We start from the raw sequence: 26,045 nt of genomic DNA, 5'->3' as shown, positions 1-26,045 counted from the left end.
GTATGACATTACTGTAATTGATGTTTACATACCTTTTATTAGAAGGTTAGCTTCCTGAGGTCACAAACTTAATTGCATTTCTCTTTGTAGTCCTGATAACTTAATATCATACTTGGCACACAGTAGATACTCTGTAAATGTTTAATAAATGTTGGAGTTGAATTTAAGGCTTCAAGATGTCACTGAACCAGAATCAGAATTGGTTCAAAACACAAAAGCTGCCTCTAATTTGTCTCTTATTCTCTGGCCTCCATTTCTACAATTATAAAGTGCATGTGTAATACTAGATTATTTTCCTATAGTCCTTTTCAGATCCAAAATTATATGCTTCTAAATAGGAAATTTGTGTTATTCATCGTATGACCTCTTTACATACCAATTCAAATTAAGTATTATAATCGCTAGTCCTAGACCATTTGCCATATTTTTCAATACCAATGGATTGCTTTTGAGTTAAAAATATTAAGATGTCAAAGATTTTGAAACTCCATCATAGGTAAGCCAATCCTTATTCAAATTTTTCAGTGATAAAAACCCCCCCCCTAATCACCCCCCCCCCCACTAAAAAAAAAACCACTCTAAGCAAAGGTATTTGGTTCCAAGATCCTTGTTTTCTAAAATCTAGTCCTGAGGTCTAGTCATAGTATTCTCATTAACATTCTTGTCTCTTGGACTAAATAAACCAACTAACTAGAATACTATGCAATTAAGATATTTAAAAATATTGGTTATTAAAAAATTAGGGAATTATCAGCTCTCTTCATCTTTTTATAAAAAGGTGACCATATATGTGTATATAGTTTTTTGTTCCAAAAGATCTTTAAAAGTTTTTCATGTCTATGTGTTTCCAAACGTTGAGTCAATCACAAACATAAGGTCTAGCTATGCTGATAGTATTAGCCTTACAAAATGTCCTAAAAAATTTTGTTATACTCATGTATATCATTAATTTCTGCTTGAACCATAATTTTCACAGCCTTTGGTAACAGGGGTTTATGACTGTGCTAGTGACATTTTAACAGCAGTCATGACTAACAGTTAACAAAAAAAAACACGTCTTACCATGGCTTTGGTTGCTAAGCTGCTCTAGTTCCTCTCTCTACGGGAGCTTGAATAGTGGTGGGGTAATTTGTTGCAGCAGCAGTAACGCTGACAGTTTATTTTAGCCCAAGGTTTATGTTGGTAAAAGAAACCACCTGTCTCCTTCTATGCACGTCAACAGCTCTAACCCTCCTTCATACCGTTTTATCACTAGTATATGGCTTTCCCTCTTTTGATAGCACTGTTTTGTCTTTGCTCTTAGAGGTAATCTCTTAAGGGTCAGAATCCAACAGACTCAGTAAATCTTACTATGACTGGTAAAAATTCCATCGAAATAAGCAGAGTTCTGCATAATAAATTAATTTTCACAAGCCTGGTAAGATGGTAGATGGTGTGTAGTAGCAATATTTTATTGATTGGGTTGACCCTGGACAAGTTATTTACTTTGAGCCTTAGTAAAGGAATGCATTTCTTGAAAAAAAATATAAGCTGGAGGTATTAAGTATGACTTTCCCTTACAATTGATGGAATTGAGTTTATAGCAGAGAACAGAAAGGAGTAAGGATTACGAAAGAATTCTGAACATAGATTTTCAAAAAAATTTAATACAGCTTTAGAGATTATTTGTAAAATTTTTATTTTTTTTGTTTTGACAATTAAAAATAATGAAAGCTGTTAGTTTTGTCTTCTATTACTGGAATAATTTATTTGACTTAATACTACAGATGGTGCTAATATAATGAATATGAAACATCAGTGAAGACCTAGGTTATCTCAAGACCTCCCTCATTCCAACGGGTTGTATGTGTATAATCTAGTATACGTGGAAAAATGTCACATAAATCACCATGACATTATAAAAACAGGTTCAAGAGAAAATAGAAAAATACATTTTCCATTAAGCTTCTCAATACTCTTAGAAGTAACAACCTATACAATATGGCAGAGAATTATGTGTAGCAGTTAAAAATAATGAATTTTAGAGTCAGAGAGAACTAGGCTTGAGTCTGTGGCTTTTTTGCTGTGGCCCATGGCAAGCTACCTAATATCCCTGGCCTTCGGTTTCATCTATAACATTAGATAATACTACCTGATAGGGTTGGAGCAAGGACAAAACAAGATAATGCATATAAAACCAGAATGCTTAGCACATAGAAAAAGCTGAATAATCATTAGCTTCCATTATTATAGTTGTCCAAGATACATATCTGACATAGGATTATATTTTTTTCTATGTACCCAGCCTGACAGAATGCTTAAATCTTGAGCACTAGAAAAAAGAGGGTCCTAATGGAAGCTCTTATTTAATCTGTTTATAAACATAAATGATCTACAAACAAAAATTCGTATTTTAAGGATTTATTTCTCACGAAGATTATCAGTGCTTTTACATGTAAGAGCATCTGTATACAGGTTTATTCAACTATTTAATGTTTACACACAATACATAAATGTTTTTGGAACCTCAAGTTCTTTGATGATTGCAATATCGTTTCCAAATAAACATGATAGAACCTTAAATATTACATCATTCAGATTATTATTTTTGAAGAGAGGAACCTCTAATAGACAACTCCAACATAACTGTCCATTAACTGTTTGTAGTAAAACTGTATTCCTAGTAGATTTTTCAGCATATGGATGGTTCTTCTACTGCCTGGGCACCCTCTGTGACAGCTTTGACACATTTGGCCATTGTCTGTGAGGCTCTGCTAATTGAATCTGAAAGATATTAAGAAAATGTGTATTTTGATAATATAACTTTTAAAAAAGCACATAGTAAAACTTTGTTTCACATATTCAGGGGGGAAAAGAAAGGCTATAAAATTCTATATAACTATCTGTAAATTTTGTGAGATCGACCAACAAATTCGAAGGAAGCCCTTATTAGTTAAATGCTTTTAATAAGTACTCATAGGTATATGATTAAGTAATCATATACAGCCATACTATGTGCCAGTATGCTACCATTAAAAATATTATAGGAAAGTATTAAAGACAGAAAAAAATATGAATATATACTGCTACTGAAAAAAAAGGTTACAAAACAGTATGTGTACTAAAATACATTGACTTGTACACTTTATGGGTGAATTTTATGTATATGAATTATATTTCAATAAAGCTGTCTAATAAAAACCCTACAGCACATAAATAATCTTATTTTTTGTTTAAATAAATATTTTTGGATGACTGACCAAAATGTTAAAAATAAATAGTTATTTCTGGGTAGTGGAATCATAGTGAATTTCCTTGCTATTTTTAGCTTAAGTATGTCTTCTATAATGAACATAACTTTTATAACATATCTAAAAATCCTATTAAAAATAACCTTATAGACTGTTCTAAAAATTTAAAAATATACTACCTGCTCGAAAATAATTTTAAAGCATCTATCAACTACCTCATAACCATGATGTTATATCAAGTATTGCAAGATCTGCAGTAAACAAGTTTGTTAGCCTGCATTCTTTAAAAACATTCTTAACATTTTACATCAAAAGCACCATTTAACATGTTCCACCATTCAAGTGTTTTAATTATTCTACTATAATTCTCAGAAAAACCTTCACAGAAAAATTCTCCCTAAACTGCTATAGTGATTTTACATACAATAGTAAAATTTTATATTTAAAATCTGTTAACTTTTCGTCTACGGCCATTCCACCCTGAACGTGCCTGATCTCATCTGATCTTGGAAGCTAAGCAGGGTCGGGCCTGGTTGGTACTTGGATGGGAGACCACCTAGGAATACTAAGTGCTGTAGGCATTTAAAACATAAATAAATAAATATTAAAATCTGTTAACTTTTCTTGGATTTTAAAACTGCTTACATTTCAGAAAAAGAAATTACAGTAAAGTCAGAAAATATGAATTACATTAGTTCTGATGTTTTGAAAATCTTTAAAGGTTAAAAATATCAAATTCTATCACTAATAGGTTAGAATCATAATGCTAAATTTGGGGATCTTATTCCTTACCACCTTTCATATTTGACAATTGCATACCTGTCATGTAGAAGTCTTTTATCGTTAGCTGGGGTGGAACAAGTGGATCAGCAAGAAGTTGCTGGTTCACTAGCTGCAGAAAAGGAATAAGAGATGCATAATAGTATTAAAAACTAGTGTTGTTACACCAGAGGATACACTACTATGAAAACTGCATTAGGCAAGCTTTTACCTTGGAGAGCTCACTTGCTTGCTGGAAGTAATTAGCTCCTTCAACGTCATCATACCGAACAAGATTAGGAGAGACTTCTTCCAATCTGTTCCTTATTTGATCCAGAGTGTCATATGGAAGAGTTTTACCTGCAATCTAAACATATCAGATCCCAAAAATTAACATGAAGCTTTAATATAATTATATATTATTTAAAAATTTCAAATAATATATAATTGAGACTATGGTGAAACAATGCAGTACTACTGAAAAATCTACTGGTGTCCACTAGTGTATATATTAAGCAAGTAGTTAAGTGGGGAACACAATTGTCAAAAATTCTAGTTCATAAACAGCTGTCGTACATTAGTAACTTATATTTAGAAAACAGACTGATTATGAAATAAAAGGAAATAATGCTATAGTAAATATGAATGCTTCTGTTAACCTGTTATTGATCATATACACAGTTTATAGACAACTGTCTATTATTTTAAATCTCATGACGCTTCTTTTTACAGAAAAGAGTTAGGAAGTATCAAAAGACAAATCAAAAATAAAAATACCAATTTCAGATATCCATTTTTTAACACATTTTTCCTATAGAGATTATTCAAAATATCTCTCCATTTTAGGCTTGCATCTTCCTTGACTTTGAAAATCATTATGACAAGCCAACATGTCAAACTTCCCATTAGCAGTATCACCAAGAATAAATACCTCTGAGAGGGCTCTTATAATTTTCCAGTCTTCTCTCGCCAAGCCAGGAGGTGTCACTGCTACTTTAGTCTGCTGAGCTCGGCCTTCGGTATTGACATAAGTAGCAGACTTCTCTGTGTAAGCAGCGCCTGGGAGAATGACGTCAGCTATAGGAGCTCCAACATCACCATGATGTCCTGTGAAAAGATGAAGATCGGCAAGCCACATTTTAGCAAAAAACTGATTAGGTACTGTATGTGAACAGAGTATACATCCTTTTAAAATCCCATTTTAAAAATTACAAAAGTGTTTTTAAAATTACAACAACATAGTACTGAAGTATTTGGAATAAAAATTAAAGCCCACCTCACCCACAATTTAACTCCCTTCCCAAAGAAAATTACTATTCGGTATGTTGCAGGCTATTGTTTGCAAATATACAAATATCTTTATCATATACACATATATAATGGGCAACTAGGTATATCATTTTTCTTGATGATTACAAAGTGGAAATGTTCAGATGAACATTAGCAAAATTTGCAGACTGAAATGGTAGAGGAACAAAAAAATGTAGAACAAGAATAAGAAGTAATAATACTGAAAAGGAAATAAACAGAAAATTATAAAAAATAGTATCCTGAAAGACTATCATATATTGCTAACAAAACTATTGGAAGGAAAAAGGAAAGAATTAAATGAAAATTACAGAATATATAAAGTTTGATCTCATTTGTGTACATGTTTCTATGTGCACAGGAAAATGCATGAAGCATGTGTATCAAAACCACAATCAGTCATTATCTCTGGACAGGACTAGGAATAGGGTTTTAGCTTATGCACTTGGTTTAACTATTAAAGATACAAAATATTACATAATGCTTTTTATGTACCATGAAAAGTTTCTTAGAAATTTATGGTGTTTATGTGTAAAAGAAGCAGAAAGTTATGTAATACTTTTCTCTGTAAAGTATCCAGGATTACTCTGGACTCTATTTATTCCAGGGAAACTTGATTACATTTACAATGATGAGAGTTCAAGAAAATGAGTCAAACATAAAAAAACCCAAGGAGTGCTGTTAAATATAATTCGTTAATGTCCTGCAACACAGGACTCGTGACTTTTAAACTTTTTCAGGCTTTATATAAAACTGCTTTCCCCTGATTATATGATAATGCTAAATATTCCTTGAAAAGCTGAATTTTAATGTTATATATTTCTTTGTATAAATAAGCCATAATTTAATCATTCTTGTTGCTGGGAACATTTGGGTTTCTTCTAATTCTGTTATTAAATAACGTCAGGTAATAATTCTTAAGAGCAATATCAACTATGTAACTAATAAAACCTATGATTTGGTTTTAAAAACTGTTGCGGTGTGTGTGTGGGAAACTCCTAAATGGAAAATATTCGGTCCACTAAATATATTGCTATACAGTTTCTAATACACACAGTGCACCATTCTCTTCTGTTTCTGATGCTACTAACCTTGATAAATAATGAAACAATCCTTTGGCAAATCCTGCCGAGTGATACAACCTCCATCTGCACCTAGGAGGAATAGTACTTTGGGAGGGTTCTTCCGAATCGCTTCCACCCCAGGTTTATAGCCAAGGTCTAAAGCAGCTACTTGGCTTGCAATCCTGTAAAACAACTATGGATTTTTAGTGCAGTGTTTTCATTATAAAAAATTAAATGTGATATTAGTCGTCTTTCTATTCAATGCTGTCAAAAACCTTACCTCGCCTTTTTTAACCCATTTAAAACATATGTCAAAACCAGAAACAGCAGTCTTTTACAGTTTTAAGAATGGCAAACAAGGAAAAAGATGCTTAGGACACTGTGTTTCTTCATTTGATAATATTTAATGAAATAATTCTGGAAACTTTCTGACAATTGCAATTGTCTTAAGTTGATCCTTATTCAATAGTTAAGTCATAAAACACATGATAAACCAAACATAGTCATTTGAGAAAAATCAGGTGATTTTAAAAACAAAGGGGAGAAATTTAAACACCACTCATAAAACTGTAATTCAGAAAAAAACTATAATTAACACACTGGTGTATGTCCTTATGGAATTTTTTTCTGTGAGCGTGTATTAGTTTTGAAAGCAGAAATAATCTTTTAAAGAAGAGGTCAAGATACAGTGTCAGGTGGGTGCTAATCGGGGGAAATCACCTTGTAAATTATATAAATGTCTAACCACTATGCTGTACATCTGAAACTTATATAATACTGAATGTCAACTCTAATTGAAAAATTAAAATTAAAAAAAAAAAAGAAGAGGTCAGAAATAACCATACTTTGAACAATCAATTAGGAGTCTTTGGTCTAGTTTGCTATTGTTAACTTTCTAGAAACAGTAGCCATTCTGAGGACTTACTATATGTAAAGCTAGCTAGGCCTTTACATATTTGTTAAGGGAAGAGGGCAGGTCAAACCAACTCCCACTAGATGCTGCTGCTCTATCATAAACTCTTGGATGGAACGACATCAAAAGAATACTTTTAAAAATTTTTTTCAAAGAAGTGCAAGATTTGTGTAACAAAAACTACAAAATAATTTTGAAAGAAATTAAAGTCATTAATAAATTGAAAGACATTCTATGTTCATGGATTAGAAGACTTAACATTAAGATGGCAACACTCCCCAATTTGATCTTTAGATTCACTATAATCCCTACTAAAATCATAGCTTAATCCTTTGCAGAAACTGACCAGCAAATCCTAAAATTCATATGGAATGCACAGGACCCAGAACAGCCAAACCTATCTTAAAAATGAACAAAGTTGAAGGACTCATACTTCCCAATTTCAAAACTTAGCTCCCTCTCCCTTTCCCATCAAGTACACACTATTTTTTTCTTAATTTCCCTCATTCTCAGCCTTGAGGTTTCCGCTCTCCTCCCCTTCCCTCTCCTCCCCTCGTCTCCCCTTCCTTTCTACCTTCCCTCCCTCTCTTCTCTCTCTTTCTCCTCTCTCTCCTCTCTCTCCCCTCTTTCCCTTCTCTCCTCTCTCTCTCTCTCTCAGATCTATCTGGGCAGACTCACACTAACTTATGACAAAGCCTACCTTACCTTGGAAAACAAACTGAGTAAGCCTAAGTTTGCCTCTGCAAGATGATCAGTAAAAAAAAAAAACTATGGAACCCATTAAAAGATTCTTCAAGAATTAGTAAATGTGCTTTACTCTGAAAAAGAAAGTGTTTTAAACGATGTTTCATGCTCTCAACAAGCATTAAAAGATATCCTAATAAACTACACTGACTTCTCATAAAAAAGGTATCTTGTGGTAAGAATGAAATAAAAAAACAAGGTTAGTAAATTAAAAATTATAACTGCATCAGTGCTCTCCAGAATGAACTCACGAAATGATAGAATTTTAAAAATTATGTCTAAGCATAGAGAAAAAAGTGAAAAATTGAGAGAAAAGAGCCAACCAATGCATAACAAATAGAAACTTCTGTATGAGAACAAATAACAATGTAAAAGTAAGTGAATAAGCTTTTTCTGAATTGAGAATATAAACATTAAAAATTTTAATTTGAAAAAGGAGAGTATCTGTGATATTCCCAGGCAAAGGTAATGACAAATAAGTGTCACCCAGTCATATTCTGTTAGAATTTTTTAACATCAAAAATAAGAAACCCAAAGGGTGAACAGGGAGACAGACACAAGTACATATTTACAACATCAGGTTAGCATCAGAGATAAAATTTAGAATTCATGAGATCCTCTCTAAAATATTAAAGAACAGATGAAAAAATCCTAACCAAGTAGTCATTTGTGAGAAGAAACCAGAAAGACATTCAGAAATTGAAAAAAAAATTAATTTAGTACCCAGTCGGGGGGGGGGGGCCCTATGTGAATAAAGACATGGATGCAAAAGTGAATTAAAAATAAAGTAAAAACTGTGGCTAAAATAGATCTAGATGTGGTAAATGTAAATAAACTCTTTTTAAAAACATAAGATTTAAAAATGCTTATCTGATGATTAACAATATCAAATTAAACCAAGAGCAGAAATACAACATTGAAATTAATGTTTAGAAATACATGTAAACATTTAAATTTTCAAATGTGCCTATCATAAGTAAAAAAAATGTTTAGCCCCAATCCTTAAACAAATTTGAAGAATTTGAAAAATAATACTTAAGGCAGAAAGGATTATGTGAAATGAGAAAACTCGCTAATGTAAAAATGGTACCACCTTTCTAAAAAAATTGGAAATATGTTAAGAGACTCAAAAATGTTAATCCTATTTACCCCAATAGTTCTACTTTTAGAAATCTACCCTAAGGAAACAATCTAAAGTTCAGAGGTATCTGTGTATTGCTGCATTATCAATCAAGACTACCAGCAATTTATATGTTAATAAGAATGAAATGGATAAAAGATTATATATACTCATTGCCATTAAAGTTTATAGAGAATTTCTAATCACAGGAGGAAATTCTTATTTGGCAATGAAAACTGATCAAAATCAGGTCACAAAATTGTATACACAGTATGATCTCAACTATGAAACTAAAAAAATACACAGGAAAGAAAAGACCAAAAGAAAGTGCACCTAAATAGCAACAGGAATTATCTACAGATTGTGGAATAAAGATAATTTCTATTTCGTACATTTTCTTCTCTTTCCAACTTTCTTAAAATAAATTTGCATTATTAATATATTAAGCAAAAAACTTTACTCAGATAAATTCTCATGTTAGTTTACACTTGTATCATTTAAGGAAAGACTTGTTGGAATTTTTGAACCAAAGTATACTGATTTTTAAGATTTTCTCAACATGTATTTCGGATCTTTTTAATATTATTTATTATCTTGCATTCTCACGCAGAAAGGTTTCTATTTCACATCTGCTACTGAGATAACATTGTTATACATTAAGTTTTTGTAAATCTAAATGTGACAATGAAATAGGAACACATGTACACAAAATTACTTGAATTTTATAGTATATAAAACAATTACTCTGTATTAACCAATGTTACCCCAATAAACTTAATTTAAAAAATAAAAAATAAAATAAAAAATAAAAAATAAAACAATCACTCAACATACCTATGAAGGATATTCATAACTTTCCAGTCACCAGTAACACCACTACTCATCCGAACCTTTTGAGCAATGCTGGAAACAGCTGCAAGAATTGCTGCCCCATCGTTTCTTTGGAGTGCAGAACTGCCTAAAACCACCATTGGTTTTTTAGCTTCCTTTAGAACCTATTTAAAAAAAAAAAACAACTTTGATTAAAAAAACATTAGAAGTAAACTAAACTTAGCCAAATTTACATCTAGAATATGTTGTCCCCAAGTTTTAATTTGAACATGAATGTCTCTGATTTGCTAGTCAACATATGGACATACATATAGCCAGGTTTAATTAAAACATCTTATCAATGCTACTGTGAAATGGTTAAATAAGTATCAGATAAAACAGATTTTTTAAAAGTAAGCATTGGGAATCAAAACCCTAGCCAAATGTTCTTTGGCCAGAATGACTATGGGTAGGTCCCAGAAAAATTAAGAAATGTTCTCTAAATAGCAGGGGTCCCCAATCCCTGGGGCCGTGGACCGGTATCAGTCTGCAGCTTGTTAGAAAATGGGCCGTACAGCAGGAAGTGAGTGGCAGGCCAGGGAGTGAAGCCTCATCTGTATGTGCAGCTGCTCCCCAGCACTAGCATCACCACCTGGTGAAGTTATTAAATTTCGAGGATAAAGGATCAAGTATTAAGTATCAAGAAAAAGTATCCAGGCACAAAAAAAAAGTTAGGACATGGCTGGGGGAGAATACAATTGATGTCGGGTTACTCCACAGTAACAAAAGGGTACCTATAAAGTTTAGAGAAGAAAAGAAGTGTGACTCTAGAACTTTATATCCTGCCAAGGCTCTCATCACAAACAAAATACTAGACATTCTCAAGCAAGCAAGAACTCAAAGAATAATGCACCTATGAGCCCCTCTTTTTTTTGTTGTTATTTTCTTATTTTTTTAGGCGAGGCAACCCTTGGTTGACCTCACAGATTGCAAGACCTTGTCAGTTTACAATCCCCTATTTTTTTTTTTTTTTAATGCCTACAGCACCTGGTCTTCCTAGGTGTCTCCCATCCAAGTACTAACCAGGCCCGACCCCACTTAGCTTCTGAGATCAGACGGGATCGGGCTTGTTCACGGTAGCATGGCCGTAGACTATGAACCCCTCTTGAAAAAAATAAAAACTATAATCTACAGACAGCAATAAAATAAATGCAAATAAAGGACTTTGTAATGAAAAAGTCATATAAAAGGACTGGTGAAATTCAGGTATAATTCTTACAATAAAGAAATTGTTCAATCCTTTCAGTTTTACTTCAATTTCTTTTCTGATAATTTCAAGTAAAATTAAACTCCAGTACATAAAAATAGCATGCACAGTATGATCTCATTTTTGTTTGTTTTATTCATCCATCTTGCTTTAATATATGAACAGAAATGATTATGATAATACTTGCTTGGGATGGTGGGATGTTGGCAAATGTTTTACTTTCATCCATGTCCTTTTCTATATCACTATAATTTTTAATAGTAGTCAGATATTGTTATTACAAAAACAAGAAATTTAAAAAATAATACTTAGAACAATCAACAAGAGTAGATATATAATGAACACACCTGGCTGAATGGATGACTACCCGAAGCAATGTCTTGAAGAATTTTGGGGGAATCTCCCAGATGGTCATATGTGTAAGTGAGATCCACAAGGCTACCTATAAGTGCCACTTTTAAGTCATTATGAAGCCAGCTGAAATAAAACAAAGTTTTTAGAGCTAAATTATTAAGTTAGCATAGTTATTGGTCTCATCAATGCTAGGTGTTAATCTAAGTTTTTAGAGCTAAATTATTAAGTTAGCATAGTTATTGGTCTCATCAATGCTAGGTGTTAATCTACAAAATGTTAAAAGCACAAAAGCATGAACAGAATACTTAACTTTAACATATATAATTTATTGTGTACCTTTCAAAATAAAGTGTTGCAAAAATACACAAAGGTAATTCAATGAATTAATTTTATATAAGAATGCTAACTCTATAAAAAAGACTTTAATTTTAGAATAAATGATCCGTAGTTTTTATTTTGTCCTATTTACATCATAGTTATTTATCTCCTAATTATCCACTACAGCCATTTAAATATAGATCGTGAAAATAAACTACATCATTCATATTTATTCTTTATGACTGTGAAGTATGAATCTGGCTCCTCCAAAATAGTTATAATGCGGTGACCACATATTCTGATTTGTCTGCAATACTGCTGGTTTTTACCTGTCATCCTGGAGTAATGAACAACTCCCTGTTTCACTCTTAACAATGTCTCAGTTTAGGCAATAAATTATATGGTCGACCTATTCATAAGTCTCTAAGATATAAAAAGAGGCATTTTACAAAACTGGCCTGTGTTCTTCAAAAAAATGCCCCCATAAAGAGACTGAACAATAGTGACAATAATTACATACAATGTATGACTCCAGACTGGATCTTGGTAGGAAAAAGTTATTCTAAAATGAATTATGGGAAAATTGGTAAAATCTGAACATACACTATTGCGCGAACTCTAATTTATATTTAGTTTCTTGTCTCCAATGAACAAACTGACATCTTCACCTACTTCAATTTCTCCATATGAGAGGAAAAAAGATATTTTTCAAAGTTAATATGAAAATCAGTAATATACATAGGACTATTACTATCAGTTTTGTTCAATTCTCTATATAAACAGTCCGGATTTTAATAGTTTATATTCATTAATTAATTTGCAACTATAAGACAGTTCTTTAAAATTAAATTATAAAATGCTCTTTAAATTACCTGCAAAAGGAAAACAGTATAGCATAAACATAAACACACTAAATTCTCGAAAATCCATGCGGAAATATTTAAGGATAAAAGGGCATCATGTTTACAACTTTTAAATGATTCAAAAAATTACATTCGTATATGTACATATATATATACATACATATACACACACACACATACGCACACACACGAATATATATATAAGAAAAAAGAATAATAAAACAAATAAGACAAAATGTTAAAAGTGGTTAATCTGAGTGAACAGTGTTAGAAAAATGAGTATACAAAGGTCATTTCAAGTATCTTGAATTATTTCAAAATAAGAAGATAAAATAAAAAGCTCAGCAGGAGGTGAGGGGTTGAATGGACCTGTGAGAAACTGCCCTCCAATTATCTTCTGAAGTGTCACTTACACTATTAGAAATCGGTGAAAATAATAATTTTTCATATATAAAAATTATTATACATATGTTTTTTAAACCCCAAACATTATTACTAACCTCTTTCGAATTCTAGCATTAAATAGTGGTGCCTCGAATCGTGGATTTGTACCAACCAGAAGGACAACATCTGCCTCTTCCACACCAGCAATTGTAGTATTTAGAAGATAATTAGAACGCAAATCTGTACTAGAAATACAAAATTAAAAATACAAGTTTACTTCAAACTAATATGTGCTGACAATCCATGAAATAGTCTCATGCAATGAACCCATGGCACTCCCAGACAAAAAATTTTTGAAGTATTCTTAAATTACATCAAAGTTTCAGATACTTATTAAAATGGGATTCTCCAATAACTCCTGGTTTGACTTTGGTCTACACGTGAAAATAAACTGGTGGGCATGTTGGAGAATCCACATTGTCACATTTCAGTTAATGATGCCATGAATGTTGGTTTATACACAACTTGTAACCAATAAAATAAAAAATAAAATAAAATAATAAAATAAAATAAAGTAATCAAAAATAAATAAAGTAAAATAAAATAAAGGAAAGAAGGAAAGAAAGCTTAGATCCTAGCTTCATATTTCTCACCCAGCTCCTGCAGTTGGGAAGACCTCTTCAGTGCAGAGGGTGTCAGAGTCCACTCTATTAAGCAAATCTTTGAGAGCTACTAGGGCTTCAGCATCCACCAAGCCACCTGCAATTGCTGCGATATCCTTGCCTTGAAAACTCTGGAACTAGAAATGGATGCAAAGCATATTACTAAGAAGCCTTCATTCAGCAAAGACCACAATGAATTGTTCAGAAACAAAGCAATAATCATTTTCAAGGAGGAAAAAAGGAACAAACTTCTAATAAAAAGTTTTACACCAATTATGAAATAATCTAAAAGTGAGAAGCAGAAGTATATGCAGGGCCAAGGGTAATAACACCAACTTGGACAGAGCTGTTTTAAATTAGGAACAAAGGGGCCTCAAAAGTAGGTCTGGAGGATGAAGAATGTGGAGTTATAGGTAAATATAATTTTTTTCTGAAGTATATGCCATTCCTTCAAGCCCTTTTATATACATTGCCTTTCTCTGACCAGAAAGCCATTCCCTACATTTTTGCTCTTGTAAGCTAGTATTCATTCTTGAACTTTGCCTAAGGAGTCACCTAATCTAGGAAGGCATCCTTGATATGGTAGCCCTGGTTAGGCACTCCTCCTATATGTTCTGGCATATATCATTTCCTGTACAACTACCCATAGCAGCATATGATAATTGCCTAATTATATATCGTTCTCTACTACAAGATTGTGGGAGGTAAGGACTACGTGTTAGTGGTCTTTAAATTCCAACATCTAGCATGACATATTACATGTTGTTCTCAATAAATGTTTATTAAATGGAATATAATCTTGGTAAGAGAAAAGAAGTGAAGGGATACACATCCATTTTCACTATAAAGATGGCCCTTAAAAATCACAAATACATTTATTCCGTATTTCAATTTTTTACCATTCCAGCTACACGAGAGAGTGCATCCTCCCAGGAGGTATAGGTTAAAAGCCCCTTGTCGTTTCTGACCATCGGCTCAGTAAGTCTTTGACGTTTCAGCCCATCATAGGCAAATCTAGATAACAGAAATTATACCATTTGTGGAATCTTGCTAAAGAGGCAATTATAATTTTCAAGTTTAAAATCTGAAAGAACTGTTAATTAAATACAGTATTGGTTAAAGTGTCAAAATAATACCTGGAAACAAATAATTATCCCAGGTTTTTTTAGAGATGAACTAATAAATATTTTATGAATATCACCTAAAAGCTAAAACACCATCTAAAAAGCTTGAATTCTTATAATTTATTTTCAGCTACCTGAGTAATCTTAAAATTATAACATGAAAAATATCTGATAGCTGAAAAAGCCAAATCATCTTTATTTATAAAACCTGATTGCCTCTAAATTTTTTATCAAAATTATGTTGTGCAAACTCTAACTTATAGTTAGTTTTTTGTCTCCAATAAACAAACTGAGATCTTCACCTACTTCAATTTCTCCATATGGGAGGAAAAAAGATATTTCTCAAAGTTAATATGAAAACAGTAATATATGTAGGACTATTACTGTCAGTTCTGTTCAATTCTCCATATAAACAGTAAAGATTTTAATAGTCTATATTCATTAATTAATTTGCAACTATAAAAGACAATTCTTTAAAATTAAATTATAAAATGTCCTCTAAATTAACTACAAAAGGAAAACAGTACAGCATATACCTAGTTTTATCAGAGATCCACTCTTCATTGATGTCCTCATGCATCCTTGGCAAAATCCTCATCACCTCTCCAGTTCTTGTGCTTACCACAATGTTACTTCCAACTGCATCCATTACATCGATGGATTCGGTCTTTCTGAGAATAAACACATATACTTGCTATGCTGATTTTAAGAACAAGTTTCTGTACCTGGTTTACCAAAAAAAAAATTTTTTATAATTACTTCCCTTTCTAAATTTCTAAAAATAATGGAACTCAGAGGAAATGCTAAAAGAAAAAACACCCTCATAGTTGAACATATCGCATAAAAGTCCAATGCAAAAATGAAGCCTTTGAAACTATTATCTAATATAGAAGCCATTTGGAAGGGCTCTAAATAGCCAAATCTGGAACAATTTGAATATCAAAATAAATAACAAGAGGGGAGAGATTTCTGGGTATAGATGATTAAGAAGCTTGACATACCCTTCTCCTCAAAAGCGAAAATAAAGCTGAACGAAATTAATAAAAACAACCAATTCAGGCATACAACATGAGAAACTTTTAAGCCTGGAAAAACTGCTGAACTCTGAGTAAGAACAGTAGAAACCAGTGATGTTCTAGCTTGGGGCTGTTATTATCCCCTCTCCCACCACCCTGAACTGGAGGTTTTGCCAGGGTAGGGCAGGCTGTGAAGGTGGGAGTTTCTTGCCTGCAGATAAAGACTCACTCAATTTGGAATAATAGGCAAAGCAGTCCTGGAGATCAATTGAGCTGAGGAGAGCTCATAGTTGAGGCAAGCATTCCTAGTGGAGGCTGTGCATATACGAGCAGCTCAGACCAGAGAGGGCCCAAGCTATTCAACACTCCTGGATAATACTGAGATCCAAAGTGCCTAATGGAAAGCACAAGCGGGGCCAACTTGAAAATAGCCTGAACTCTGAATGTGCCCCTTTAGCCACACACAGATCCACTCGCAGAGTACAGAAGTAGCCTTATTGGCTCTAAGTATTTGAGAGCAATCATTACCTGACTACTAAGCTCTGCAGACACAGAGCCAATTCCTAAGAAGCCTTACTTAAAAACAAAAAACAAAAATATTAAAATATGCTCAAAGAACTAAGAAAAATCATGTTTAAAGAATATGACAATTACGAATCAATAAGTAGAGAGTTTCAGTAAGGATAAAGAAATTATAAAAAAAAGAACAAAATAGAAATTCTGGAGTTGGAAAGTATAATAATTGTAATACAAAAAGTTTACTTTTTAGGGGTTCAACAGCAGATTTGAGATGGCAAAAGAGAGAATAAATTAACTTAGTGATAGACCAATAGAAATTGCCTAATCTGAAGAACAAAGAAAAAAGATTTAAGAAAAATGAACAGTAGCTCAGAGACTCATGAAACAACATCAAGCGTAGCAACGTGTATAATACTGGAGTCTTGGAGAAGGGAAGAAATTCTCTAATTAAACATCTTAGTTATGTACTGTTTCTCCCACACCCCCATCCTTTTGTATACATAAATACATGGTTTAACACCTAGAATTTTAAGATACTCCCATATACTCTGGTGAAAATTTGAAATTGGGAGGGTAATTTGATGATGTTTCTAGATCCTTAAAAATATTCAAACTTGTTGCACCTACCTACTCCACTTCTTGGTTTAATCAGAAGTATCAGAGATATACAAGAAAATTTATGAATAACAATGCTTATCGTAGATTTGTAATTATAAAAAAAACAGACACGCCCGATCCCCTCTGATCTCGGAAGCTAAGCAGGGTCGGGCCTGGTTAGTGCTTGGATGGGAGACCACCTAGAAAGACCAGGTGCTGCAGGCATTACAAAAAATAAAATAAAACAAACAGAAACAAACTAAACATCAATAACAGGAATTTATTATTGATGTGGATATATCCACATAGTTGAAAACTTAATAAATGTGCAATGAAAAGAAACAATAAATTTTTAAAAATGAAGAAAATTTTACTCATTGGAAGGACAACTAAATTAAATAATTTTGTGGTTAAGTACTTTGGAATTTCCAAGAACACTACAATTAATTTGCACAGGTTCATCCTATCCTTCAAAAACTAACAACCTATCTTCCATTAAAATGGTTTTACTTAAAGCAAATAAATAAAAACTTAGCGGATCAATACAATTTGGACTCAAAAAGAAAATGAATCTTAAAAGATTTTTAATAATAGCAAATTAAAGGACAAAAAAATTGTCCAAAAATACAATGATGAATACCTTGTTTCCCAAGGCCGGGCAGTAAAGGCATAGGGCTTAGAGGTCAATGCACCTACAGGGCAGATATCAATGACATTCCCAGACAGTTCAGACATGAACATCTTTTCAATGTATGTGCCAACTTGCATATCATTTCCTCTGCCTGTTGTTCCCAAATCATCTACTCCTGCAATCTCACTTGCAAACCTGAAAGATAAAAATGTACCATCAAATGGTCAAATCCAGCAAAATTACCTCCTTTCCTACTCATGATCACAAAGAGATACTGATTTTCAAAGCAATCAAAAAGATATGAGTATATTTTCAATGGTGAGGATAGCCCCTAAATAAAAAATAATAAATACTTGCATTTAATTTGAGGCACAATGCATAAAAAAATTGCACAAATTATATATATAGTTCAGCAAGTTATTGTAGAGTTAACGCTTATAGATTTTGATTTTTAAATCCAACCAATACTGCTATTAACTGAAAGTGACCAATTTATTCATTTTATTGGCTTATACAAAAAACATTAAAAAAAAAAATCCCTCTTTTCCCACAAAATAAAAGTTACCATCTTTCCCAGTATTGTTATTCTACCAAATTCTTTGACAATTAAATAAGCATATGAATGATATTCCAGAAGGGGGGGAGGATTACCTGATGCAGCGAGTACACTGTATACATCTTGTCATAATAGTCTTTACCAATGGCCCAATGTTTTTGTCCTCCACAGCACGTTTCCCCTCTAAAAATCGGCTCCTATCACTTCCAAACATCATGGACTGGTCCTTAAAGAGATTACGAGAGTTGATCTAATGCTAACAAAATTAAAACTTGAGACAACCAAAAAGATTTACGAAATTAGACTACATACCTGCAGATCACATTCACCTCCCTGGTCACAAATAGGGCAGTCCAGTGGGTGATTTGCTAACAAAAACTCCATCACACCTTCTCTGTATAGAAAGTTGTAATACATAAAATGCTTTACATATACTCTATTTAATAATCTTCATAGATGTATGCTGTCATATAGTTAGTATCAATTTGACATTTATTATCAAAAATGCCAATGTAACTATCATTTTAGTATTAAACATACAACCTAAAAAATACTTACAGGTGCCTAGAACAAATTATTATTAGAGAACCTAGAAAATTATGACTTTCAACAATACGAAATTACCAAACGTTGCTGAATGGTTCTCAGAAAATACATTAATGCAAAACAAACAAACAAACAAACAAACAAACAAACAAACACACAAATGCAAAGCAAAAACACATTAAGTGCCAGGACATACAGGTATATATCACTGCAATAATTTCAATTCAGTAAGCCTCGGGCACACTCTTTATCACAAGCTGAGCAAGTTACAAGGGTTTTAAATGCTGATCCCACTCTAGGCTCAAAACCATAAACACCTGACTTCATCTCCTCTATTGCTACTAGAAGCCTAGCAGGCCAAGTTCTTCAGTTTGATACTGAATTTCTCATCTACGGGAAGGTCTAAATACTAAAATGTAAAATTTTGTCCTCTAAGAAGTTATTAAGCCAAGTAACAATACAGTACCTGGCTTTCTTAGATTTCTCTGAGTTTGTCAGGATATTCCAACCTTTCATTACTGGCATGGCACAAGCAGCTACAACCTAAAATTTCAATGAAAAAAAATCCTTAAGTATTTGTATTTATTTGTAATTATAAGTAACCCAATATATAAAAACATTATTCATTTAAAAACAAGCAAAGAAGAGAGTATTTTAAAACCTGAATTTTTTAGTTTTCATATTAATATGATAATCTAGCACTTTACATTTCTCTTAGAAATAAATAAGACATTCTACTTCTTAATTTTATTCCAAGAGTTAATGGAATTTTTTTATAAGAGGCTGTGCAACAGAACATCAAATTAATTACTGTGTTTTGATTAGTATATATGTTACTTAATTAAAATGGCATAAGCCAAAATGAAATTAAACATCTTCATACAACGCTTTTCTCTACTAAAATGGCACAGGATGAGCACTTCTAATGTGCTGCTTGATAACTCCAGATCTCAGTTGTGTGTCATATAGCCATTTGGAAATATTGACAGCTGTGAGAAGTTACCTTTAATTTCTAAATCTGTTTTACTTATTTTAATTATACAGCACTTGTGTTTACAAAGAACTTTCACTGATGCGTTTCCAGTTTTGAAATGAAGAGAATCGACTGCACAAAAAATAAATATATAGATAGAAGTAAGCAGGACTAGATTCTTCACTATAATAATATTGATTCTAAATAAAGCTGGCCGCAAGATTTAAAGTTTTCTACCTTCTACAGCATGGTGTGGAATTTTAGGTATCAAGTACCTTAGGCGCTTTCTCAATTTCAACAAGGCACATCCTGCAGTTTCCAGCAACAGACAACCTTTCATGATAACAGAATCGAGGGATCTGCATGCCAACCTTCTCACAAGCCTAAAATACAAAGTAAAAAACTTTTGTATTAGAATACCTGATTTCATCCTTGTCTAAAACACATACATACAACATGAGGCCATCCCCTACCTATATTATTACTCCTACTTATATCTGTATCTTCATTCATTCTTATTTCATCCCTGAAGAGAGTTCCCTCCTTTGCTCTTATTTCCAAAACCTGGCTTCTTTGAAGCCGACTCTTTAAAGATCCTTAGCATGCCTAAATATTATGGAAGAATCTAGATGACGTATCCTCAAGCTGTGCTGAAGGCTTGACTCCTCATTTCTACTCTAAACCACTATCCACAAAGATACTTCCTTTAAACTCTGTCCCAGTGGTTTCATATCTAGACTTCATTGCCTAGCTCTCCTCCTTTGGATTAGACTCCGTTTCACATCATCTAGCTCAGCGGTCCCCAATCTTTTTGGCACCCGGGACCGGTGCTCCTATGAGAACCTCATGTCTGATAATCTGAGATGGAGCTGAGGCTGTGATGCTAGCACTGGGGAGCTGCTGCAAATACAGACTAAGTTTCGCTCACTCAGCTGCCGCTTACCTCCTGCTGTGCGGTCCAGCTCCTAACAGGCCATGGACCAGTACCAGTCTACAGCCTAGGGGTTGGGGACCCCTGGTCTAGCTGACTATAATCTGGTCCTACCTTTGGTTCCACATGCCCCACCCAGGACTCACACTCCCACTGTGGCTGAAGCTCTTCCTAGTTCCTTCTCTACCAATTATTATTCCTCCTTCTCCGAGCCTATAAACGTATTCAAATTTCCTCTAAAGTTAGTTCTTCCATCCTTAGCCTTCACTCTAAAGCAATCTCATCAACGTCCAAATTAACTATTTAGCAAAAATGTATCAACTCTTCCAATGTGCTAGATGCTCTTCCAGTGAGTAGAGCACTGAGCAAGACAGATAGTATCCCTGCATTCGTACTAGCTTACATTTAATGATTACATCTACATCTTCATCTGCAACCCATAGTTCTCTTCTCCAAGCTTTTGACTTAAAATAGGCATTTCTCTGTGTATGCTTCATAGAGTTAAAATTCAACTTATTTCTATCCCCTACTATATATCCCCAAATAAGCTAATAAAGCCAGAAACCACAAAAATCCCTCTGCTCTTCATCATTCCTAAAGGCCTATCTACACCTCACGCTCTTTTGAATCTACCCTCTTATTTTCATTCCCATTGCCACCATCTATTTTAGGCCTTTTCATTTCCTGCTCCACTAATGCAAGATACTCTTCCCTTATCTCTCACTCCAGACTTATTATTCTCCAAAGCATCACCTTGCTGTCACTGTCACACTGCTTAACAGCCATGAAAATTCCTGATGAGTCAAACTACAAGCTATTTAGCGTGGTATATATCTTCTTTCATGACTGGAACCACCCCCCCCCACCAGAATAACTTAATTTCCTGTTATATAAGATTTTACATATACCTTACATTCCAACAATACAAAACTATTTGAAGCTTCCTTGTCCACATATAAATACCTATTCACCCTTTAAAATCTCCTCAGGGATCACCTGAAATGCTAACATCTTTCTACCACCTCCTATACCTGCCAAAATATTCTGCACCGTACCTTGAACATACTTTTGATGTATAGTTATTACATGTCTGTGCCTAGCATAATCTAGAAATGGAGACTAAAATGAAGAGCATTTGGATCTGTGATAACTTGCAGATGGAATGAAGCATCACTTCTCCATGACCAATTTTGTTAGTTCTGGAGAAAACTGGAGAAATTAAATATTTAAGGCATGAATCCAAGAATGTACTATTCTTCATTTACATGCTTTGTAGGACATATTCCTAGAAATATTACTAATAATAGAAAGGTTATATGAAAGTGAAAACCATCAAGCAGGCTCACAACATACAAAGGTTACTATTTCCCAAACTTACTTATATTAACTAATAATTTATTTTAGGTAACTTCAAATTTCTTAATGAATTTTTGTTTGGAAGGCAGAAGTAAAATAAAAGAACTGCCATAGTTCACTAAGTCAGAAACAGATAACTGACAGCTCACTCTGCCAAGATTTCAAATCAAACTTATCTTCATATAACCTTATTGCCTATAGTTCTTTTATGAATGTTTATTGAGGAATCTTGACAATTTTAGAAGTATAAAACAAGTGTAAAGGAAATAAATTGGTATTTTAAGAAAATCAGAACATACACAAAAATAAAGAATTAGAATGTATGCCTACTTGGAGGACGGTAGTTCCTGGTTCCACCATGACAGATTGACCATCGACAAATACTTCAATCAAGTTGCTTGCGGCTGTGGCAGTTGTTCTGACTGACCATCAAAAACATTAAAGTGAAAAATAAATTAACAGAGTTGAAATAGCAGAGGATAATGGATTGAGTACTCTACAAGCCTAAAATTTTTCATCATTTTATACTATTTCCCTCTTTCTCTAGATTCAAACTTTTAAAATACTGAAAAGCTTTTCAATCTTGAATCCCAAACAGAATATAGTATCTACTTTTAATAACAGTTTAAGTTCAAGCTCTTAATACCAATGAAAATATGTTCATGAGACTACTTTTCAAAAGCAGAATGACTAGTTTTTCCATTCTAGCACTGATGAGCAGTTCCTATATTTTCTATTCATGATAATTTCTATAAACTGTTTAAGGTAAATTATATTTTGAAAATTATTCTATTCAACTTGGTTCATTTGTTTCTATTTTTATTTAAAACAAATTAAGAGTTTAGTATCTTTCAAAAAACAATCCACAGACCTATGAATTTACAAAGATAGAAAGTCTAATAGCCACAAATGCAAATTTAAAAAATACTTACCACATCCTGTATGAGACTTAGAAAGGCCTACTAAGGCCCTTCTTACAGGTATCCTTAACATATTGCTAAGAATAAAACAAAGAAGAGTTAGATCATCGTAGGAAAAATACCCTAATTATAAACTTTCTGATATTTTATGGTTTTAAAGCACTCCACATACATTATTTCATTGAATAATCACAAGTCCCGATATTTTCACTCAAATCCTATAGATGACAATACTTGTTCATTTCAGAGAGATTACTGACTTATATGATATCAAGGGGCTAAGAAGCAACTAGGATATAAATTGGGCTTTCTAATTCTATATAAACGGCAGTTCTGTTGTTTTTAACTATCAAGAAATGATCAAACTTTAAACACAATATAGTAAAACAAATTTCAAGAATAATAATGAGCTTATCATTAATAGCTATGTAAAATAAAGCCCACCTTTCTGCCTTCATTTCCTACTAACGTTCCAACATTCTATGTTCTGAGCAGTTATCTACCAAATGCTCCTGAGATATTCTGTGTTCGCTCACAAGCTCCAACGCTTTGAAGTGTCTGGAGTGCCACATTCTGTGCTAAGTAGTACATTCGTCTCAAAGATTTGCAATTATCTGTTTATATACCTGTTCTACACTCACTGTAAACTTTTTGAATCTCTCTATCTTCAGTGCCTACCTCCGAGGCTGGTGCACAGTAAGCTCTAAAACTGTGGTTGTCAACCAGGGACAATTCTGCTTCTCGGAAAACACTGACCAATGTCTGGACACATTGTCATGACTGGGGGAAATCTACTGGCATCTCTAGCAGGCAGCAGCCAGGGTGATAAACATCCTACAGTGCACCAGACAGTCCCCCATAATAATGATCCAAAGTGTCAATGGTGCTAGAATTTGAGAAACCCTGCTCAAAAAGGTTTACTGAATTACTGAAATACATAGGAGTGGATTATATAAAAACACCAATTTATGGTATACACAAGCAAACAGAAAGAAAAGCTATCTGAACTTTTAGTTTTTTTTGTCCATTCACTTGATCATATGGGCTAAACATCTAAATTATAAATTTTCATTTGAAAGTTTTAAAAATGCAAATTATGAGATCAGAATATATCAACACAAAGAATTTCAAAGGTAAAGAGAGGGGGAAATATTAGAGATATATATATAAGTTTTAAGCACCAAGTTTCACATACCTATCATACAAGATGTATAATCGAAATTTCATAATTCAGATTTCAGTAATTCATAAAAGTCATTAATTCTGAATTTGTGATACTGAATTTGTAGACATCAGATCTATCACCTACTAGTGAGTGATTTTTGGTAAATAAGAGTTTCTGCTTCTTTATCTATAGAGCAGGAAGAAAAAAATACCTCCTAGGCCATGTGTTATTAGTTGGAGCTCAATAAATGTCAGTTAAAGCTGAAGGCAGGTTTAGCCACTTCAGATCAGTTTTAAAATGCTCTTCCTTTGTGCTCCTTCTCATTACTATCAGCACACATTGTGTATATACTTTTATTACTCTATCCAGTAAACTGTAGGTCAGTAATCTATTTTAGTACCTACTAAAATGTAAGCTCCTTGACAAGGAATAATGCACTTTGGTCATTTCTCTTTTCTGAAGAACTAGCATCATGACCTTAGGAAAATAACCAACAAATAGTCTTACCACTAATTTCCAGAATGAGTATGATCAGCCCTATTAAAATCTATTGTTATAAAGATAAACCTGAATTTACTGAGCGTAATGACAGATTCCAAATCAGCAATCAATATTTTATACAATTAAAAAAATTTTAATACTATAATTTTGTCTCAATACAATTTTATTTATTTATTTATTTTCCCCCCCTCTTTAATTCCGCCCCCCGCCCCCATAGATGTTGCCATTTCTCCTTAAGAACTGGATCTCTGAAGGCGGGGCGTCTCCTCCCACACGCTCCCGTTGTGCACCCAGTTAACTCTTCTTCATGCACTCATTTCTAGCTTATCGTAGACATTCAGTAATTATTTGCTAATGAATTGTTTCCAATCTCTAAACATAACTTCGACTTTCCTGGCAATAAACAGTGCGGGTTCTCTGGCAGCCTTACAATACCCCGCTTTACGATGCACACACAATTTGGTGAAAAAAAAGAACAAAACAAACAAACAAAACCCTTGATATTTATTCATCAGAAACAGTTCACATTACATTTTCTATACCCTCAATTCGTTTTTGAGCAGAGTTGTGTCTGATGCAGGCTCTTACAGTACTGTATATGCACTAGATCCCAAGAACTTTTAAACGATGCATCTTTGTTATTCGCAGTGCGACCTTGGGCTAACTTTTTAAATGTCCTTTCCTTCAGTTTCTCCACCAGTGAAAGGAATAAAAAGTGCTACCCGACAGTCAATGGACAAAACTAAAAAACAAAGAAACAAAAAAACAGGCGTGGACAGTTGCTAACGCAATAGCGGCCAAACAATGATGCACCGTACCAGGTGTGTGCTAATTTAGGGAGAAATGCTCAGCCTTTAGGCCTAAGTCATTGTCAAAGGTCCTTTCCCAGGGAACAAAACGGTCTCCTCTCCAGAAATGGGAATGTCCTGCATTTCCCTTGCAGAGGGAAGGTCACCCACAAGCGTGCATTCAGGCCAGCGCTCCCTACCGCCTCCTCCTTTCTGCTCCAGCCGACCAGAGACCTTGGCTAACCTGCCGGGTCTCGGGGGTTCGTGGGGAGGCGGGGTAGGACGCGGCACCCGGTCAAGGACAAGAAGAGAATCAGTCACCTGGGCCAAAGGAAACGGTCTTGTCAAATAATAAACTCCTGTGGCCGAGGCACCTCAGCCTTCTCACCCAAACACAACCTCACCTTCTCCCCGGAGCCGCTGAGGCTGCGCTGCAGAACTGTCTGCACCACACCGAGCCCCCTAGAAGCCGGGTAGCCTATTCAATATGGCGGCCTCGGCTAAGGCCGTCACCCGGGCCTGGTGAACGGGAAGCCAGGAGGGACTAGAAGCCTCAGATTCGATAATTGCTTGCTCAGATTGAGTTCGGCAATTTCCGTCAGTTTGACAGAAGGCGGGGCGGAGGG

The 26,045-nt window shown here is 33.8% G+C and overlaps 1 protein-coding gene and 2 pseudogenes across 2 annotated transcripts; 1 reads left to right on the top strand and 2 right to left on the bottom strand.

The window, feature by feature from the left end:
* Nucleotides 1–2,384: 2,384 nt before the first annotated feature.
* On the bottom strand, nucleotides 2,385–26,011 carry NDUFS1 (NADH:ubiquinone oxidoreductase core subunit S1). Of its 2 annotated transcripts, none has more exons than XM_011369676.1 (19): nucleotides 25,824–26,011; nucleotides 22,978–23,042; nucleotides 22,376–22,467; nucleotides 20,034–20,141; nucleotides 19,252–19,328; nucleotides 18,552–18,633; nucleotides 18,335–18,465; nucleotides 17,693–17,878; nucleotides 15,457–15,591; nucleotides 14,696–14,810; nucleotides 13,788–13,933; nucleotides 13,251–13,379; nucleotides 11,563–11,692; nucleotides 9,973–10,133; nucleotides 6,389–6,543; nucleotides 4,921–5,096; nucleotides 4,222–4,356; nucleotides 4,050–4,122; nucleotides 2,385–2,763 (listed from the first exon to the last, which is right to left on the bottom strand). In XM_011369676.1, exons 2-19 carry the CDS (start codon nucleotides 23,036–23,038, stop codon nucleotides 2,672–2,674), a joined length of 2,184 nt encoding a protein of 727 aa, XP_011367978.1. In that variant the 5' UTR covers nucleotides 23,039–23,042; nucleotides 25,824–26,011; the 3' UTR covers nucleotides 2,385–2,671. The 2 variants fall into 2 exon arrangements, with proteins under 2 accessions (XP_011367978.1, XP_011367980.1); XM_011369678.2 differs by lacking the exon at nucleotides 25,824–26,011 and adding an exon at nucleotides 25,741–25,763 and having other exon boundaries at nucleotides 2,427–2,763.
* LOC111745339 lies at nucleotides 3,693–3,811 on the top strand (annotated as a pseudogene).
* Nucleotides 10,984–11,101, bottom strand: LOC111745355 (annotated as a pseudogene).
* Nucleotides 26,012–26,045: the final 34 nt, after the last annotated feature.

The sequence above is a fragment of the Pteropus vampyrus genome, unplaced genomic scaffold, assembly GCF_000151845.1.
Source record: "Pteropus vampyrus isolate Shadow unplaced genomic scaffold, Pvam_2.0 Scaffold152, whole genome shotgun sequence".
Lineage (NCBI taxonomy): Eukaryota > Metazoa > Chordata > Mammalia > Chiroptera > Pteropodidae > Pteropus > Pteropus vampyrus.
This window is presented reverse-complemented; position numbering and strand designations above follow the sequence as displayed.